A 15,029-nucleotide genomic window follows, 5' to 3' on the forward strand; every position below is an offset into this window, starting at 1 on the left:
ACATGGTATCAGAGCAAGGTTAAGACCTTAGTATTTCTCGCTTCACCGGCGGGCGGCAACCTCGCCTTGGCCGCCCACCGGACCTCAACCTATTCCGCTTATTTTCTACACATACCTTGACTTCTTCAACATTTTCTTACACCCCTCCTCCGCTATGTCGGCGGCTCGTCTAGCCTCTATCGCCGTTCACCTCGCCTCTCACATATCCGTGGTTGTACTCTTACTCGTCGTCGTCGTTGGCGTTTCTGGCGCTGCTTTTCTGCTCGTCACTGCTGTTTTTTTCCCGATTTGCTCTCTCTCTCTTAGCCATGGATTTGGGTGTGGGGTGTAGAGCTGTGGCTCTGTTGTTGGTAGCCATGTTTGCTGGCTTGAAGGTTTCAATAGCAGCAGTGTACAAGGTTGGGGACTCCGCTGGTTGAACCATCATTGGGAATATTGATTACAAGGCCTGGGCTGCTTCCAAGACGTTTCATGTTGGAGATGTCATCATTTTCGAATACAATTTTCAATGTCACGTGTTGCAAGTGCCCCACAAAGAATACCAAGCCTGCAGAAGTGTAAGACAGTAACATGCATCTTCACATACAGCTTGGGTAATGTGTAACTGTCAAAAGCACAAGCTTCTTGGACATCCCTCTCTCTCTCTCTCCATGGACCCAACATCATCATCATGCACCCACTCTATCTCCCTATCACCTACCACCTCCACTTTACCTACTCCATACCTACTACACACTCACCTATTCTCTTCCCACATCCTCTCTTCTATATATAGGAATCATGAATCATTGTAATAGATATCAATATAAATCAATCAATAATACAATTCTCTATTTCTCTTTATACATTAAATTTCTACATGGTATCAGAGCAGGTTTAGAACCTAATATTTTCACTAGTATTTTCGCTTCCCGGCGGGCGGCAACCTCACCTTAGCCGCCCGCCGGACCTCAACCTAGTCCGCTACGTTTTTTTGTGTTTTTGTTTTTTTTTCCACATACCTCGCCCAAGCAAAACCTCCAAACCTTCGGACGTGACCGACGGACCAGTTCTCAGCTTCATCCACAAGCGCCTCCGTGCCCTCCGCAAGAAGAACACATCGGCTCTCCAAGCCTTCTCCACTTAAAGTTCCTGCATCAAGGAACCCTGCAGACATCGGAATCAGCACAGAGATGGGAGTGTCATACCACGAGTTGCCACATTCTCTTGCAATGGAAGCCACAGATTCAACAAGAAAACCTTTAACTTTCATCCCTGTGATTCGAAACCCCGATGGCTCCATCACCCGGGTCCTCCATTTCCGCACCTCTCCACCTGTACCCGATCCCAACTCTTCCACCACCCCTGTGATGAAGCAGAAGTCTTCTCTGGTCTCTCTCTCTTTCTCTCATAATCAACCCATATGCCCCCACATGCCCCCCACGATATTTCCCTTTTATTCCCACTTCCGTTTATTCTTATTCTTATTATGAACCACCTCAGAACCATGTGCATCCCTTTTATGACACTTTCTTTATTTTATTATTTTATTTTATTTCAAAAAAAAAAAAAAAAAACAAAAACAAAAAAAACAAAAAAAAAAAAACAAACATAAACAAACCAAAGCCACCCACGTGGGCTTGTCCTAACTCTTTCTTCCGTTTAATTTCCAAATCTATTATTTTTATTTATTTTCTCTAAATCCCTTTTTTAATCTCTTTCAAATACCCATTTTTTATTATATCCTCAACATTCCCATCATTCTTTTCCCACTCCAATATATTATACTAGCCTTCATTGATTCCCCTATCTTCCACCCCTTCCTTTTATTTATTATTATTCTTCTTATTTTCACCACCAAAAAAAAAAAAAAAAAAAAAAAAAAGGCAGAAGACGAACTGCACACCAAACTCATTTTATTCATGTTGGGGCTCACCCCGATCACCATTTTACACCACAGCACAAACGAAACAAAACAAAACAACAAAAAAAAACAAAAACAAAAACAAAAACAAAAAAACAAAAAAAAAAAGACAAAACAAACACAAATCGGCACAGTGGATTTTTTTCTTCTCTACTCTGCCGCCGGTCGCTTCTTCTTGCCTCCATCCTGGGCGGCCCTTGACGGTGTTGCCTCTGTGCTTCCTACTCCACTGGGCATGATCACTACTCCCTGCTCCTCCACTGCCGCATATGGCGGACCTCCAAAACGGAACATCACGGTGGCCTTCCGCTTCAGCTCCTTGTTTTCTGCCTTTAGCACACTTATCTCTGCTCGCGCATCCTTATACATGCGTTGGAGCAGAGCCAACTGGGAGTTTAACTGTTGCACCTCATTTGTCCTGCTCTGCAGCCGGTGCGACAAGTTTGTGACCGCAGTCATGGTTTCCACACATGACTTCAGAGTATACTGATTGGCCTCAATATCAGTTTGCACCGCCATTTTTAGCTCCACAGACCGCATAGGAAAGTTCAACGGAGCAAACCCTGGGGCGCTTGGTTGAGGTTCACTGGCCCCCGCACCAGTTATCTCTCTTGTTGACTCGTTAAGGTCTGGAAAGAGAGTGCGCAGACCACGGGAAGACGACGCCATTTTCTGGACAACCGAGTGTTAGAGAGTGTCTATCTCAGAAATCTCTCTCAGAAAACAGAGTGTTACAGAGTATCTCTCTCAGAAATCTCTCTCAGAAAACAGAGACAACAGAGTGTTACAAAGTCTCTCTCAGAAACGAAAGAGTTTATCAAAGGATTTTCGCAGGATTTTTGTCTCTGCCTCGGCCTCAGCCTTCGTCTTGGTTAAATAGCCGAGGCAGCCACGCGCATCGCGCGCCTCTTGCCACCAGACGACAAAACGGGCGCGCAAGCCAAGGCGCCCACGTGACTCGCCATCATGTCCGGCACACCTTTTTATGACTTGGGCTCGCCTTTTGATGGCACGCCTTTTTATGGATTGGGCACGCCTTTTTATGGCACGCCTTTTGATAGATTGGGCACACCTTTTGAGGGTGCGACTTTTCATGGGTCCGACAAGACTTTGTAAACTGTCCCGACATTGATTCCGGTTAGTTTCTACAAGGGTCCGACAAGACTCTGTAAACTGTCCCGACATTGATTCCGGTTAGTTTCTACAAGGGTACGACATGACCCCATAAACTGTCTTCTACAACGGTCCAACATGACCCCATAAACTATCTTCTACATCGGTCTGACACCACCATACAGTGTCCTCTACCACGTTATGACACCCCCATACAGTGTCATCTACAACGTTATGACACCACCATACAGTGTCCTCTACAACGTTATGACACCACCATACAGTGTCTTCACCAACGGTCTGACACGACCATACAGTGTCTCCTATCCTTTTTTTTTATGTATTTTCTTGTTTTGTTCCTCTCTTCAAACTCAAGTTGGTTAGTTTCTATCCTCCTTGAGTTTGCGGGGGGCTGTTAGAATTTACCATCACCTACCACCACTACCACCTCACCTACTCCACTAAACCTAACCCACTACACCACTACCACCTCACCTACTCCACTAAACCTAACCTACTACACCACTATCACCATCCACTACACACCATCCACTACACCTACATCTATATAAGGAACCATTTGTAATATACAGAAAAGATCAATCAAACAATCAATAAACATCAATCAATAATACATAAATTTTTACAGTAGGCAATTCACAGAGAAGTATTTTCAGGTGCACTACAAAGGATAAAAAAGAAATGCCTTTTTGACAATTTACTCCACTAATGGTGCTCTTTGGTTTAGCCTCCCAAACAAAAAATCCAATTCTTGCAGCACTAAAGATAAAAAAGCAAGTGAACTGCAATAAAAGCAAGCTATAGCAAATAAATAAGGGAGTGCAATAGAAGCAAGTTCAGAGGAAATGGCTTCCACCATCATTAGCCAAAGGATCTTTTCCTAAGAACTCTCTTTCCTTCGAGAGTCCCACACAGGAGACTTTAGTTTTAATTACAGATTATATTGAGAGAGAATCACATTTCTAACTTAGTTCATAGTAATAAGTTTTTGTCCCTCAGAATTCTTATTGGAAGAATCTTAGTAGCAGGAATCGCACAAACAAGTGACATTTCTTTCTAAGAAACACAATTCTGCGCTTTTTAGAGAGAAACGTGTAAGACTTGCGATTCTATTGAGAGAGAATCACATTTCTATTGAGAGAGAAGCGAGGAAAAGAAAAACCTGATCTGGTCTTGCGATTAGGGCTACAAAAGTGGAGCTTCTTCCATGTATTTGCTTCGCAAGCTCTTTGATCTTCATCTTCTTCGATTGTTGAAAGCAAAATCCCCTCCCTCTCTCTCTCAATCACTGCCAGACTCCCTCTCTGTCTCTCTACTCTTCTCTCTCTCTCTCTCTCTCTCTCTCTCTCTCACACACACAGCCTTTTCTTCAATCGTAATAAGAGACTGAAAAGTCTAAAACTTAAATTTATTAATTTTCCTTTGTATAATATATATTATATATTATAAATTAATATCTTTTCATTTAAGTTGTGCCTTAATACCATATTTTACAGAATGACTTTTCAATTAACTTTTCTCTTTTTACAATTAATGAAATCTGTCTTGCTGGATGTCCACTGCACAAATACATATAAATTCCACCTAACTAATTTATTTACAGATTATATTATATTTCCATTACTTTTTAATTCCACCTAACTAATTATTTTTTTTTAATATTTAAAAAGAATGTTTATTTGCTATTCATTTTTTAAAAAATATTTTTTATGTTGTATTTAATTAATTAAATATTATAAAAAAAATTAAAACTCATTTATAACATATATAATATATATATGTCAATTAAAAAAATTTAAACCAAACCAAAGCCTTTGCTAAAGTTGTGCTATCTAGTAGGCAGAGTATTTTCCAGACTGTAGGTACCTTTGTGGCTCCCGAGTTAGCTATAAATACTGAGTACAGAAGGTGTTCTCAAGTGCAATTTGCTTTAAGCCAGCAAAAAGTATGACAAAAATCACATAATTACTTGTGTTCCGACTATTCTACTCTTTTCAGTTCAATCCCACAACCCTTACTTTAATGCTAACATACGACAATAAACGAACTGTCAAACAAACTAGATAAAATTACAAATGTAAAATCAGTTTGAAAAATAATCAAGAACTTGCACTTATAAAATCGAAGAACATTCTAACCTCAATAGGTTTATAAATGAGACAAACTCACAGTCGGGATGATTCACCAGCTTGATTAACTCAGTAGTAATCAAAAACAAGAATCATATATTAAAACACAAAGCATAATATGCACGGCATACTTTGTCCTGCATGAGATTCTGCACCAGGTGTGCATCCAAATCCACCATCCAGATTCTTGCAACTGACAATGTACTTTACAGCTTTGTCCACATTAATTTTATCCAAATGATGCAACAGGGCAAGAGAGCAAATTGCAATATAAGAGAACCTATAGAAAGAATAGTTCTGGCTATAATGTTTCCACATGAATAACTAACAACTTCAAGATAAACAGAGGATGCAGAAAATACAAGTGAGTTGGGGAAATTTAATACCGTGTATCAACTTCACCCCACATGTCACCTGAAAAGGACCCATCTTCATTCTGCAGCCCAGCGATATCTGATTAAAGATCAAGTATAACAAAAAAAAAAAAAATTCTAGAAATGGTCTTTTTACCATCAATTACATTTTTTAACAATCAGTCCAGTCAATGTTGGAACATTTACGGAGTAGCCTTTTTATTTTCAGTTACCCTTCCATATCTGAACTACTAAGGTAGTATTTGTAACGACTATATTATTTGGTAATACCTGCTGTATTGTATTTATAATGTTATGTTTATTGTGTTGGGAATTGTCAAATTGATTTAAATTTCTGATTCAGGGGCAGCAAGTTGAGAATTTCTAGGCAGGCAAGTCAACTGGGCAGATGTCCGGCCACACTTCAGGTCGCGCTTTCACTTCTTTAAACGCTGCATTTTTCTTAGTTATTGCTTTATAACTTTATCAGACTTCCTCTTTTTCTCATTTATGATTTACAACACCCTCTCTTACTCCCATGTCTCTCTACATTCACTCCTTGATTCGAAGCCCTTGGAGGGGGATTTTGCCAAGAGTCCAAGAACCAAAGTTTCTCTACTCATCAAGCGCTTTCTAGTCATCTAATTGGTGTTGGTTTTCACTCATTTTCCTCAAGCTAAGGTTTGGTTTCTCTTCACTTTTGTGATAGTTTGTTTATACAAAATGATAACCATTTTCTCAGGCATGCATCTAACAAGTTAGGGTTTCTAAATGATGGCTGAGAATAATTGATGTTTTCCTCCTTCTCGTTGCATTATTTTGAGAATATATCATTGTACATTGTGTTAAATTGAAAGCCCCAATTATTTCACCCAAAAGACAAGCCCCAATTATTTCACCCAAAAGAAAAGCCCCAATTATTTCAAAACCCTAATTTATCATTTCAGCAGTATTTGATGAAATTGTGGTTTATCACCATCATGTTATAAATTGCAGAATCTTCTCATAATAACACCCGTTTCGCGCCTCTTGGATCATGATATATATCCTCATGAAAATTTTATAAGTCATAAAATGTCAAGAATTGTTTCGAAAGCTTGAAATATTTGGACTTAGTTGAATTGAAAATTGAGAATTAGAACTTGGAATTGTATTCTTGGAAATGAATTGGTTTTGAGAACCGTTGATTGAACTTTTTGAAAAAAAAATGGATTTGAGAATGAAATGGATTTCTAGATAATGGTGAATTCGAGGTAGTGTATAGAGATTGATGAGATTGTTAAGTTGGGTTGAGACTCCAAAGTGAAAGACAAGAAATCCGTGCGGAGTAGGTGCTAATTTCCTTCCAGCAAGCAACCGATAAAGTGAAGGTGTTTAGGTAGATCTTGTGATAGACCACTAGCAGATCCACAATGTAGGAATTCATCTTAATTAACTGGACGTGTTTTGCGAATTGGAAACTTGCATTTCATATGGAACTTGTGAAAGTATAAATGACTGTTTTGAAATGAAATTAGGTTTCAAATATTGTTATGTATAATTGTAGAAATTTAATGTATAAAGAGAAATAGAGAATTCAATTACAATGATTCATGATTCCTATATATAGAAGAGGGTGAGTGTGTAGTAGGTAAGGAGTAGGTGAAGTGGAGATGGTAGTGGTGTAGTGGGTTAGGTTTAGTGGAGTAGGTGAGGTGGTAGTGGTGTAGTAGGTTAGGTTTAGTGGAGTAGGTTTAAGTGGGTGAAGTAGGTGGAGAGTAGGTGGATTTTAACAGCCCCCCGCAAACTCAAGGGGGATAGGAACTAACCAACTTGAGTTTGGAGAGAGTAACAAAACAAGAAAATACATAAAAATAAAAGAGGATAGGAGACACTGTATGGTCGTGTCAGACCATTGGTGAAGACACTGGATGGTGGTGTCATAACGTTGTAGAGGACACTGTATGGGGGTGTCATAACCATGTAGAGGACACTGTATGGTGGTGTCATAACGGTGTAGAGGACACTGGATGGCGGTGTCAGACCGATGTAGAAGACAATTTATGGGGTCATGTCGGACCGTTGTAGCAGACACTATTGTGACAGTTGTTGTGACAGTTTACGGAGTCTTGCTGGACCCTTGTAGAAACTAACCAGAATCAATGTCGGGACAGTTTACAGAGTCTTGTCGGACCCTTTGAAGGAGCGAACCGGAATCAATGTCGGGACAGTTTACTGAGTCTTGTCGGACCCTTGAAGGAGCTAACCGGAATCAATGTCGAGACAGTTTACAGAGTCTTGTCGGACCCTTAAAAAGTCGCACCCTCAAAAGGTGTGCCCAATCTTTCAAAAGGCGTGCCATCAAAATGCGTGCCCAATCCATAAAAAGGCGTGCCATCAAAATGCGTGCCCAATCCATAAAAAGGCGTGCTATCAAAAGTTACGCCCTCAAAAGGCGCGCCCACTTCATCAAAAGATGTTCCCGACAAAAAGCGTCGAGCCATCAAAAGGGGCGCCTGACACGCGGCGATGCACGTGATTGACAGAGCGCGTGTCGGCCTCGTCGTCTCTGTCTTTATAAACCAAAGCGAAGTCTGAGGCTTGGAAGCATAACAAACCAGTTGAAACCTCTTCGTTCTCTGTAACATTCTGTAACCAACCCTTCTCTGAAACACTCAGCAACCCAAAAACATGGCTTCTTCTTCCCGTTCAGCTACCCAGAACATAGCCTCTTCTTCCCGTGGTCTGCTCACTCTCTTTCCCGACCTCAACGAGTCAACAAGAGAGATAACTGGTGCGGTGGCCTGTGAACCTCAACCAAACACCTCTGGTTTTGCTCCGTTGAACTTTCCGATGCGGTCGGTGGAGCAAAAAATGGCAGTGCAAACGGATATTGAAGCTAATCAGTATACATTGAAGTCCTGTGTTGAAACTATGACTGCGGTCACAAACTTGTCGCACCGGCTGCAGAGTAGGACAAATGAGGTGCAGCAGTTAAACGCCCAACTGGCTCTGCTCCAACGCATGTATAAGGATGCGCGAGCAGAGATAAGTGTGCTAAAGGCGGAAAATAAGGAGCTGAAGCGGAAGGCCACCGTTATGTTCCGATTTGGAGGGCCGCCATATGCTGCAGTGGAGGAGCAGGGAGTAGTGATCGTGCCCAGTGGAGTGGGAAACACGGAGGCAACACCGTCAAGGGCCGCCCAGGACGGAGGCAAGAAGAAGAGACCGGCGGCAGAGTAGAGAAGAAAAATTCCGCCTGTGGATATGGTTGTTTGGGTTTTGTGTTGTTGTGGTTTTTTTTTTTTTTTTTTTTTTTTTTTTTTTTTTTTTGGTTAAAATTGTGATCGGGGTTGATCCCTGAGATGAATAAAAGATGGTTTGGTGTGCAAAGCTATATGGTATGAATGGAATTTGAAAAAGATTAAAAAATAATGTGAAAGAAAAATAAAGAAAGAAATAATAAAAATATATTTGAAATCAAAATGAAAGATGGGGGAAATAAGGAAAGTGGTTTGGAGAAAATAAATAAAAATAATGGATTTTGAAATCAAACGGAGGGGAGAGAGGGGACAAGCCCATGTGAGAGAAAGAGGGGAAAAATGATAGCTGATGCACCCAAAAATAATCTAGCTGCTATCCACAGGCGCTTAGGGAGTGCGCCATGACCAGAGAGTAAAGCCACTGGTCCTGTTGAACACACACCTCCAAGGCTCAAATAATCAAAACATGCTTCACGCATTTCCTTCCTTGCTTGATCAGGAGATGCACAAAACACCTTATACAGGGCTCCAGTCATTCCTCCACCAGTTAAAGGATGACGCATGTTGAAAGCATCACCTATTAATAGTGCTCCAGGAGTGGGGTAAGGAGCAGCTGGCATACTTCTATTGGGCATTGTTCTAATACTTCCATTGGGCATTGTTCTAATACTTCCCTTATCAATTGCAGCTAGAAATGAATCATGCAGCTCAGGTGGAACCTGGGGAGCCACCAGAGGGAAGCAAAGCCGAAGGCTGTAAAAGCGAAAAAGGAAAAGAAGGCTTCGGCTAAGACAAAAGCTGCTGCGCCAAAAGCTAAAGCCGCTGTGAAGCCCAAGCCAGCGGCAAAGGCCAAGCCAGCTGCGAAGCCAAAAGCTGCTGTGAAACCGAAGGCTGCCGTGAAGCTGAAAGCTGCAGTGAAGCTCAAGGCTGTGGCGAAGCCCAAACCAAAGCCGAAGGCGAAGGATCCTAACAAGAGGCAAATGAGCATGGAGGAGAAGCATAGATTGAGTATTGGGTTGCAGAGTTTGCCCCAGGAAAAGATGCCACAGTTAGTGCAAATTATGAAGAAGAGGAATTCACATTGGCCTCAAGAAAGAGGATTTAGGCAGTGATGGGAAGGTATGTGTAGAAAATAAACGGAATAGGTTGAGGTCCGGCGGGCGGCCAAGGCGAGGTTGCCGCCCGCCGGTGAAACGAAAAATACTAAGTGCTTAACCTTGCTCTGATACCATGTAGAAATTTAATGTATAAAGAGAAATAGAGAATTGTATTATTGATTGATTTATATTGATTTCAATTACAATTATTCATGATTCCTATATATAGAAGAGGGTGAGTGTGTAGTAGGTAAGGAGTAGGTGAAGTGGAGGTGGTAGTGGTGTAGTGGGTTAGGTTTAGTGGAGTAGGTGAGGTGGTAGTGGTGTAGTGGGTTAGGTTTAGTGGAGTAGGTTTAAGTGGGTGAAGTAGGTGGAGAGTAGGTGGATTTTAACAATAATGTACAACATCATGATCATATGCATTGTGAATTCATATAGTGGAAGCATTCTTTTCTGGACTATATGTTCATCCCTTGTTGTTTAACTCTTTTCAAGTGTTTACCACGACCATGAGTTCGTGTAGAACTTTGGATGTGGCTATTAGCTCTCTTGTTGATGGAAAAAGGCCTTGTTTTGTATGGCTGGGCGACTTATTTAAGGGCTAGACCCTATTTTTCTGTAGTAGCCTATGGGCCATTTAAACACAGTGAATGATTATTTTCGCGGCATGTTGTATATTCAAAAGACTCATATAGCTTTGAATATAGAATGCATGTTAGTTATTGAATCATTGAATGTACGTATTAGAATGGAGTGTGATTATGGGTTCCATTTGTTCTAATGTATTATTTCTTCTTTCAATTCCATTTGTTCCTTTAAATTCCTTTATGATTCAGCTATCCCATTGATTATCCAGTTTATTCTACTTCTTTATTCACGGGCTTGGATCCTGTGAATCCGAAGTGTGACGGTAGCTGTATGAACTGAAAGAATAATATTTGACACACAGTCTTGGAATCTGGATGAAAGCAAACTTGGATATCTCATAGCAAAGTAGTCAAAAAAATAGATCGACATGCCACAAAATTTCGAAGCCTTCCAAACCACATGCTGAAGGATACAGTTTGACACCTTATCAATGTCAAGTATATTTGTCTTGTCAAAAAGTGCTAAAACTTGAATGGCACTGAGGGTATACAGTAGATGTGGGTCATGTCCAATATTACCACCAAATCCACCTATATGAACAAATATATCATCATATGCTCTAAAGCAACATATATCTTGAAGATAAGTTCCAATTGTTAAGTAATTAGAATTCGATTTTCAAACATCAAACTGTATGGGGTACATCACAATTCACACCGTGTCCATATTTAACCGATAAAAAATGGAAGTAATTCACATTTGAAATGAGATAAACTATGGTATCATTATCGCATACCAGATTCATGTTGGCACATCATGACCCATGAAACAACCTCCTCAGAGTTCACTTCATCAATTTTTCCCAAAAGATCCAGAGTGCTCAGCCCCCAATATGCTCCATTGATTCGTAGATGTTCCATCACCACAGATTCAAAATCATCCTTCTTCTGAAAGAAAATTTTCCAAAATTTGAATGGATAAGAGGAAACAAGTCAGCTACAAATCTGTTCTTTTCGAAAAAAGAAAACATCAAAATTAAAGAAAAATTGCAGTAAGCACACCTTTTCTACTGATAAAATATAGTTAGCATGCTTTTCAACTTCTAGCTCCCCCATGCTGCAATCAACATAACACATAAAAATCAACGTTCTTAAAATCATAGAGACAGACAGTAAAACAAGTTTGTTGTTTTCTGTTTTGTAGAAACTTTAGCTTCAATGTAAGTAACTGTAGCAGAATATTCTGATGCACTGGTTTAAATCCACTGCTATGATTTAACACGCAAAATTATTAGACTCATGTGCAAGGATAAGTAACTATACTAAAGGAGTTGCCTCCAACAACTTTCTCCATGAATATTAAATTTAAAAGAATCAAAAGAATGCATATGAACTATATCTTGATACAAAAAGATGGCGAGGATCATAAATTCTGTAAAATTTGATGTATATTATTGATTGATGTTGATTGATTACAAGATTGATAAATTACAATTCCTATACAATCTATATATAGAAGAAAATGTGGTAGTAGGTGTAGTGGAGGTGATAGTGGGTTAGGTGAAGTGGAGTGTGTGGTGAAGTGGAGGTAGGTGAAGTGGAGTGTGTAGTGGAGTAGGTGAAGGGAAAGATGGGAAATTCTAACAGCCCCCCGCAAACTCAAGGAGGATAGAAACTAACCAACTTGAGTTTGGAGAGAGTAACAAAACAAGAAAATACATAAAAATAAAAAAAGGATAGGAGACACTGTATGGGGTGTCATAACGTTGTAGAGGACACTGTATGGTGGTGTCAGACCGATGTAGAAGACAGTTTATGGGGTCATGTCGGACCGTTGTAGAAGACAGTTTATGGGGTCATGTCGGACCGTTGTAGAAGACAGTTTATGGGGTCATGTCGGACCGTTTGTAGAAGACAGTTTATGGGGTCATGTCGGACCGTTGTAGAAGACAGTTTATGGGGTCATGTCGGACCGTTGTAGAAGACAATGTTGTGACAGTTTACGGAGTCTGGCTGGACCCTTGTAGAAACTAACCGGAATCAATGTCGGGACAGTTTACAGAGTCTTGTCGGACCTTTGTAGAAACTAACCGGAATCTATGTCGGGACAGTTTACAGAGTCTTGTCGGACCCATAAAGGAGCTAACCGGAATCAATGTCGGGACAGTTTACAGAGTCTTGTCGGACCCATAAAAGTTGCACCCTCAAAAGGTGTGCCCAATTTGGCAAAAGGCGTGCCCAATTCATCAAAAGATGTGCCATGAAAAGGCGTGCCAGTTTGTCGGGCGGCAAGAGGCGCGCGATGCGCGTGGCTGGCCCTGGCTATTTAAAACAAGGTTGAGGCGAAGGCTGTGCATACGAGTCTGAAACCTCTGAACGCTCGGAGAGCTTGTCTCTGCAAATCTTGAAACACCCGGAAACCAACCCTTCTCTGAAACACTTAGCAACTCAAAAACATGGCCTCTTCTTCCCGTCCAGTTACCCAGAACCTGCTCACGCTCTTTCCAGAACTGAACGAGCCCACAAGAGAAATAACTGGTGCGGTGGCCAGTGAACCGCAACCAAACACCTCTGGTTTTGCTCCATTGAACTTTCCGATGCGGTCGGTGGAGCAAAAAATGGCGATGCAAACTGATATTGAGGCTAATCAGTATACTTTGAAGGCATGTGTGGAAAGCATGACGGCGGTCACAAATTTGTCGAACCGGCTGCAGAGTAGGACAAATGAAGTGCAGCATTTAAACTCCCAGCTGTCTCTGCTCCAACGCATGTATAAGGATGCGCGAGCAGAGATAAGCGTGCTAAGGGCAGAAAACAAGGAGCTGAAGCGGAAGGCCACCGTGATGTTCCGATTTGGAGGTCCGCCATATGCTGCAGTGGAGGAGTATGGGGGAGTGATCGTGCCCAGTGGAGTGGGAAACACGGAGGCAATACCGTCAAGGGCTGGCCAAGACGGAGACAAGAAGAAGAGACCTGCAGCAGAGTAGAGAAGAAAAATCCCACTGTGGGTGTGGCTTTTGTGTTTGTGTGTTTGTTTTTTTTTTTTTTTTTTTTTTTTTGTTGTGTAAAAATGTGATCGGGGAGATCCCGGCAGGAATAAAGGAGTTTGGTGTGCAGTGTTGGTTGTTGTTGTTGTTTTTTTTTATTTTTTATTTTTTTATTTTTTTAAAGAGTGACACAAGGTTGTTCAAAGTTCAAACCTGCAGAGTGAAAAAGCCCAGAGAGAGCATTCGGGCAGAAAGAGAGCATTTGTTTTTTTTTTATTTTATTTTATTTTATTTTTTTTTTTTTTTGTAAAGGGAAATATCGTGGGGCATGTGAGTTGATTATTAGAGAGAGAGAAAGAGCTGGGAGAGAGAGTGGGTGGAAAGTGAGAGAGAATCAAAAAAGAAGAATAAGTCTGGACTAGGTGCGCAGAGAGAGAGAGAAGAAGTGGGGTGTGTGTGTGTGGTTATTCTTGAAAAACAGGCTGTGTGGTTATAAGAGAGAGAGAGTGTGTGGGTGTGTGAATCTCAACAAAGGAGTTGGAATATCATAGAAACCCTAGCAGAGCTCGATCCTCCACCATTAGCTAAACCACCATTGAAGTCGGTGCTCTGGTTCGAAAGAGAAGAGGAGATGAGAGAGAGTAGAAAATAGCGGTGATAGGAGAGATGCGGCGGTAGGGAAGGCTGTCGACGGCGGCAGATCAAAGAAGACGGTAGCGATGGAGTCTGTCGGCAGAGATGTGGCAAGCGCCAGCAAGGCCGCGGCGCTGGACAAGAGTCGCAGCGTGAGGAGAGCCGAGAAACGATTGCGGCTTGACGAGTCGCCTTCGACGCCCAGGAGGAAGCCATAGCTCAGAGCTCGTCGATGGTCGTCTGGTGACTCAGCCGGAACACCACGGCCGAGGAAGGACCGCCTGGGAAAACGTGTCCGGCTAATCAAGCCATGGAGGTGAATGATGAGTTCATCTTCTTCTTGAGTGAAGTTTCCTCTCTTTAGATCAGGTCGAAGGTAGTTTATCCATCGGAGTCTACAACTCTTTCCACATCTATGCAAACCAGCAGCTTTGGGGAGAGATCTCCAGCAGCCTTCACCATGAGCTTTGATGTAGTTGATGAGGCGTTCATCTTCTTCTTTGGTCCATGCTACTTTGTTTGTGTGTTCTTTCTCACAGCAAGGAGATCTGCCCATGGAACTTGGAAGAAAGAGAGAGAGAGAGAGAGAGAAAAATTGGGTTGAGGACCGGCGGGCGGCTAAGGTGAGGTTACCGCCCGCCGGTGAAGCAAAAATAGTAAGTTCTAAACCAGCTCTGATACCATGTAAAATTTGATGTATATTATTGATTGATGTTGATTGATTACAAGATTGATAAATTACAATTCCTATACAATCTATATATAGAAGAAAATGTGGTAGTAGGTGTAGTGGAGGTGATAGTGGGTTAGGTGAAGTGGAGTGTGTGGTGAAGTGGAGGTAGGTGAAGTGGAGTGTGTAGTGGAGTAGGTGAAGGGAAAGATGGGAAATTCTAACAAATTCAATTGAACATCAGCAAAGAAATCACATGTGAAGTTGTGTGTGTGTTGTGTGTTAAGAAAGAGA

The 15,029-nt window shown here is 41.4% G+C and overlaps 1 protein-coding gene across 2 annotated transcripts in view; it reads right to left on the reverse strand.

Moving 5' to 3' along the window:
* Positions 1–15,029, reverse strand: part of LOC145788624 (geranylgeranyl transferase type-2 subunit beta 1-like) — a 51,199-nt gene that overhangs the window by 26,242 nt on the left and 9,928 nt on the right. For both annotated transcript variants that reach the window (XM_082909462.1, XM_082909461.1), the window contains exons 2-6: positions 11,508–11,562; positions 11,243–11,393; positions 10,920–11,036; positions 5,553–5,619; positions 5,298–5,446 (exon numbers count right to left, since the gene is read on the reverse strand). In XM_082909462.1, coding sequence (XP_082765588.1) covers positions 5,298–5,446; positions 5,553–5,619; positions 10,920–11,036; positions 11,243–11,393; positions 11,508–11,561 — 538 coding nt within the window. In that variant the 5' untranslated portion in view covers position 11,562. The remainder of the gene's footprint in view (positions 1–5,297; positions 5,447–5,552; positions 5,620–10,919; positions 11,037–11,242; positions 11,394–11,507; positions 11,563–15,029) is intronic.

Source organism: Camellia sinensis, chromosome 15 (genome assembly GCF_055761805.1).
Source record: "Camellia sinensis isolate YWXY chromosome 15, ASM5576180v1, whole genome shotgun sequence".
Taxonomy (NCBI): Eukaryota; Viridiplantae; Streptophyta; class Magnoliopsida; order Ericales; family Theaceae; genus Camellia; species Camellia sinensis.